The 6037-nt window shown below is 43.9% G+C and overlaps 1 protein-coding gene across 2 annotated transcripts in view; it reads right to left on the reverse strand.

Annotated features, from left to right (window-relative positions):
- GLIPR2 (GLI pathogenesis related 2) overlaps positions 1–2883 on the reverse strand; it is a 28896-nt gene extending 26013 nt beyond the window's left edge. For both annotated transcript variants that reach the window (XM_082479309.1, XM_082479310.1), the window contains exon 1: positions 2368–2883. In XM_082479309.1, the coding sequence (XP_082335435.1) occupies positions 2368–2380 (13 nt within the window). In that variant the 5' untranslated portion in view covers positions 2381–2883. The remainder of the gene's footprint in view (positions 1–2367) is intronic.
- Positions 2884–6037: the final 3154 nt, after the last annotated feature.

The following is a 6037-nucleotide window of genomic DNA, read 5'->3' on the forward strand; positions in this document are numbered from 1 at the left end:
TTTTTCTAAACCTGACGAGGGAGTTTCAGTACGGATCTGGTTTCAGCAGCTGGCAGCTTCCAAGGAGGAAAGCTGAGTCAGAGGTACTGATGTCTTCCAACACTCAGCTCTATTCCATGAAGCAAAACCAATACTAAGTCTCTAGCCGTGATACTTGCAACGAACACTGCTTCAAATGTAATCCAACAGCTAGTAACAACACATTACTAGGGAGCTTTTATCAAATAACTGAGATTTTCAACAGCAGGATTTCTTTGCCTGGGGATACTTAGGCCTGAAAATAAATTTACCAAAGATAAAAAGTTAAAGAAACTGCCCTGAAGATATTTATTCTAAAATAGTGGCCCTGTTTTACGTGAATTAGGGCATCCTTAACTTTACGCCTTCCGGTAATCTGTGTCTTAATCTTTCTGACCCAGGAGAGGAGTGAGCACTCTGTTTCCAGGTCAGACAGACCCCAACCTGGGACATTTCCACACATCCTAGCATAGGGAAACCGGCCCGCATCAGGTCCTCAAGAGGGCTACAGCAGGAACATGAGGTATTTTACACAAAACACAGAGGAAACGGTTCTCTCTAAAATAGCTGCTCTTGCCCATTCAAAGGCAAACCACACTGAATGATCTCAGACAGGAATTTAAAGACTTCAATGCACTGGAAGGGGCAGATGGGATTTAGTCAATAAACCAATTGTCAGGGCAGTATCTCAGTTTTATGATTCATCTAAAAATACTGCACGCAGCTCAAAGACAGTAACCTGGAACCAGTTTACCATTGATTTGAAAAGCATGACACAAGTGACAAAACATTTTTAACATGTACTTAGATCTCAAGATCTATTTGTATAACTACTTAAGGATGCAAACATTACCCAAGCCTTGGCAAAAGGAGTTTCTGGTCTGTCATTGTTCCTAAGTGTGGAACGACCAACTAATGTGCAGTAATAAATCTGCAGGAAATAACAAAGACAGTAATTTCCTTATGACTATATTAGCAATTTGCAAACAGAAACTGTGCATATCTTAAGAGGAGATTTCATCATTTTGGGACTGGGGGGTGCACACTGGAATATTTGTACTGCTTTTGCCCAAATAACATTGGGCAAAATTACGTTGCTAATGTAACATACAGCCGCTAGACTTATCTGGTATTTGTGCTTTTTATGCTATTAGCCAGGAAGTGCTGAACTTGATACTTCTGGGCAACTGCAGATGTTTAAATGGTTGTAAGGTTATTTACTAAACCTCAATCCTCTTGAAATCCTATGCAGCTTCCAGGACACGGGGCCAGACCCACCCACTGGCAGCTATGTGGTGCTTCACCTGGACTGGGTGTCATACCAGTAAGCCCTTTACAGTCATGTTTGCAGACAGCTCTGATCTCATCTAGGATGCTGACCTTTAAAAAAACAAAAAGGAAAAAACCTCAACACACCCATGCTGAGGCCCATTAAAGTGTTACCCGCACACAGATTTTCCTCAAGTTTCTCTGGAAGAGGCCTATGGTTTTGAGTGAATACAGTACTAGGTTTTGCTGAGCGCGTCCTATACACGCTGTTTACGCACAGGACAGACAGACAATATGCCGCCAGGCTCTGATTTGTCACAGAAATAACATCCTAACCACAAGAACAAAAATACCCCCCCCCCCCCCCCCCCCCCCCTCAGTTTCTCAGCCTTTTCAGAAGATTGGCAGATTTTCGCTCATGACTCTTAACAGGGCAAAGATGCAGAAAGCCCTGGGTACGAGTTCTCCCTTCTTAAGCTCTCCGGCTTCTTGGCAGCTTCGGCGGAGTCTCCCCCAGCCGAGACTGTCAGAGCAGGGCACACAGACAGACGGTGGCAGTGGGGAAAGGACCAACAACGCAGCCAGCAACAGGGAGAGGCTTCACAAATATCTGCACAGCTGGCGAGAGACTTAGGAGCTGAGCAAAGCTATCCTCAGTTAAACGGTAACCAAATCTTACATCTAAATCCTCCCGACAGGAGGGGTGATAAAAAGCTTCCCCTCCCCTCAAAGCATCCCGCTGCCTCTCTGCAAGACAAGTAAGTTTTGTCAGACAGCTCGGCACAAGATAATTTTAAAGCTATAGGGCTTATAATTATTTCATGCTATCAGTTACATGTAAACTGTATACAAAATACAACTACCTCTGCATTGTGCAGGCTGGGGTGGGGGGTCGTTTTTCTTGCTTTTTTAACCTAACCCCGTGTCGGAGAGAAAGCTCCTCCCTGGCTGTTCCATGCACAAATGAAAGCAGCTTTCTCCGAGGAAAGCCACTAACGCTTCAGCGATGCTTTCCAAGCACAAACCCAGGCGCGGATATTGTAAGAATGCACAGCCAACTGCACGAAGGCATTTGCTCACCTGATTTTCCCATGATCAAGTGGCGGTGGTGGTTTTTTTTTTTTTTTTTTTAATTTCACCTGATGCCTCCTCTCTTCACGGAGTTTTGCTCCTAAGTGCCGGGGACGAAGCGTTGGCAAATTTCAGCTCAACTTCTTCAGTCGCCTGCGACCGCTGCTGGAGAAAACTCAGCAGAGTGAACCCGTTACCGCCCCTTCTTCAGCACTGGAGTAAGCCTGCCCACGCCTTATAAGGCATAGGGACACCGCTTTTTTTTTTTTTTTTTTTTTTCTTAAAAAGATTCTGTTTAGGGTCAGGAGCTATTTATCCTCCACAGTAACCAAGCAGCTCCAAAACACCATATGGTTTCACATACCAATTTAGCTTAGTAATCGCGGCTGTCTTCTGATAAGAGGGGGCTGTGGAAAGAAATTCTGCTGACAAATAATTCTGCTGCCACGACGGGCATAATCCATGAGGTTCAGTCATACAGCTAAACGCTTGTTAAAGTTTTATCCAGTTACTGTACGTAAAGTCGAGACAGGCAAGTGATAAGGCAGTTCAAAGTATAACTGTGTTTTATGTCTAAAAAAATCACTTTCTGCACTGTTACAACATAACCTGTAGAAGGTATTAGTAAAAGGCAGCATAAAATTTTGCAAGTTAAACAGGAAGCATGCTCACAGTGCATTTCTGTAAAAAGACTTGGATGCGCGTATGCCTCATTTTATCTGTGCAAGCACATTGTGCCACTGTTATCTTCACACTACATCGAAATACCTCAAGCTAATCTGGCAAATATTAACTACTTCGACTATGGTGAACACGATACCTTGATTTAATTTCAGAAGTCCTGCATCTCTCCAAATAATAATTCGGTTACATGTTTCCAACTTTCATCTTTTCGTCATCACAAAAAATCATCTGAGGTTAACGTGTCGCAAATTTTTACACCACCTTTCAAAATTAAAGGTTATACTTGGTTTTGTGCCAAGTCCACTGCCTTAGCAGGTTCTAATTATCCTTTATATACCTTTGGAGGCTGAGCTCCACGACAAGGAAAGAAAGAAAAATAAAAAGGCGTTGGGTTTGGTTTTTTTTTTTTTTTTCTTTTTTAAACAAATAGCAGCAGCAGGTAGGGAAGACAACATCCCTTCACTAACACACTGCTCCTCCTGAGGTTGCTTCACTGACAAAGCTGAAACACCAGCCAAGGGGGTGTCACTGTGTAATCTCTGATGGGATCATCACCCAGAAGAGGAAACCGCAGAGTGTGAGATCACGCTCATCTTCCCTTCGCTGGTAGCAAGGCTGGCAGCAGAGCAGGAGGAAGAGGTCAGAGAAGGTGCGGGAGGAAATCTCTTCCCGCTCCCTCTGCCGTGAGAGTGGTGGCTGCTGGCTGAAGAGCAGGGTGGAGAGCTGGAGCTGGTACGACCGGAGCCCTTTGTCTGGAGGCGAAAGCCACCATTTTATTTGCCTGCAGGAGTGAACAAACCATGGGCCTAGCCTCTAAAAACGCTCTGCTAAACTTGAAATACTGGGTTGTACTAGTCCTAGGACATACATCAGTGCTCAGCAATACCCTGTGCCACCCTTTGGCCATGACAAGGAGTAGAAGGGAATTCAAATTTGCATAGCTGGGAGCCTCTGGTATTTGAAATGTTCATTTATATCCTCATAGTTGGTTGTTAAGCTTTCTACTGCTAATGTTTTAGATTTCTATAACATTCAGCCGCATTATAAAGCGTCATCCCCTCGGGATCTGGACCGCTACTAAGGATACAGTATCGAGATCTTCAAAAGTGACCAGAGACACCTGCATGGGATTTTCACAACATCCTGTGCAATCATAACTTGGAGAAGAAGGTTTCTCTGATCTGGCAAAAATCCAGTGTTACCTACAGGAAAAAAAATAGTGCTTTTTCTGATTAGAAAACAAGGAACTCAAAATCACCACTCAGGCATGAAATGTGAAAAGTATCAGTACAAAGTAAATGAAATGACTCATCAGAGACTGGAAAGCAATGTAAGCTGGGATACACAAAAACAAAGAGGAAGGAGGCAGCTAGGCTTTTTTAGCATTTTAACATCGCCTGACGAAATTTCCACACTAACGAATATTGTTGATCTTATCAGATGGAAATTTGGAGGAAGTATGTACAAAAATAATTAAGAATGTAATCACGTCTTTGAAAATAATGAAAGCAATTAAATAAAAGCTACTGCTAGATAAATTTGCAAACTGTAAATCATTAATATCCTTTTACCAGCTTCGGGTAGTATCAAACATCCTGGCACCTGAGTGGAAACAAACGCAATTTCATAGATTCATCAGAGAATCATAGAATGGTTTAGGTTGGAAAGGACCTTGAAACTCATCGAGTTCCAACTCCCCTGCCATAGACAGGGACACCTCCCACATTCCCCATGTGCTTTGTGACATATCAGAGCACCTCCAAATGCATGCTCATTTAATTACTGCATGATCCCTTTACACAATGAAAATACTAGGATGGCACTGGAAATACTAGTGGGCACTGGAAACTATCTTACAGGAATAGAAATGCCCTCACACGATCAGATCTTGAATGCAGCATTCTGCGTCCTATAGCAACACCTACTAAACATTTCTGGAAAAGATGCAAAACAATTACAACGTGGATTGACTCATTTTTAATTGTTCCATCTTTATGCTAAAAGGAGAAGAGAGCAAAAACAGCTGGCTAGAAAAAGTAACACTTAACTACTAAAGACTGGTGTGATAAATATTCTTTCTGGAAATAGGCTATAGAGCACATAAGAAGGAAAAATGCAATTTGAAAGGAAGTGCTTGAATCATAACAATCAGGGAGTTAGAGGTAATTCATCTGCAGTAGAGCTATTTCATCTGCATCCTGAAAATCTGTGGCTAAAATTTTGGTGTCAAACTGAGTATGTGACATTCAGATGACAAACCTGGTTCCTCCTTCTACCCTACCTTCCCTTTTCCCTCACCAAAGCAAATCCATTTCACCTATCCGCATCAATCCCTTCTCTTTACCTTGATGTGACTGACCCTAATGCTTGCAGTCTCATAACTTCCTCTGGTGCCACCATACGTAAGCTCATACCCTTCCCCTGCTTTGCTTTCCTGTGTCCTCTGGAAGCTTCCTGCACCCCTTCTCACCAGTGGTTTCTCTTCACTGTCCCCCAGCCTGCCCTGTGTGACCTGTTGTTCGCTTTGTGATAAGTCCTGGGTAGCCACAGGCACTCTCGGGGGGCCCAACAGACTGCCTCAGGGCACGTGGACCCGGCAAGACCAGTGGGGTGGAACTGGCAGCGTGAATTTCCAGGCCCAGATGGGATTGTGCTGCTGCCTGTTGTCTCACAAAGCTTAATCTTCACAGCCACGTGCTGACAGCCTCCATACAAGCTTTCCAGTAGCTTGACCAGCCAGACATATTATGGATAAACCTGTAGAAACTCAGGACTAAACAGACGTCTTTTTGACGGAGCAAGAAACCCCAGGCAGACCCCAGGTTTTTCATTGTTTTCCCAGAGGTCTACCTGCACACAGCTGAGTACTTTTCTCCACCTGGCAAGGAACCCACCCAAGCAGGACACTGCACCAGCTATGTGTTTGTTGCGATGGCCTCAGTAGCACCACGGATTTCAGCCTGCAAGTGTTGCCCATGCAGATCCCCAACCGCTT

This window comes from Vanellus vanellus (assembly GCF_965231255.1).
Source record: "Vanellus vanellus genome assembly, chromosome: 2".
Lineage (NCBI taxonomy): Eukaryota > Metazoa > Chordata > Aves > Charadriiformes > Charadriidae > Vanellus > Vanellus vanellus.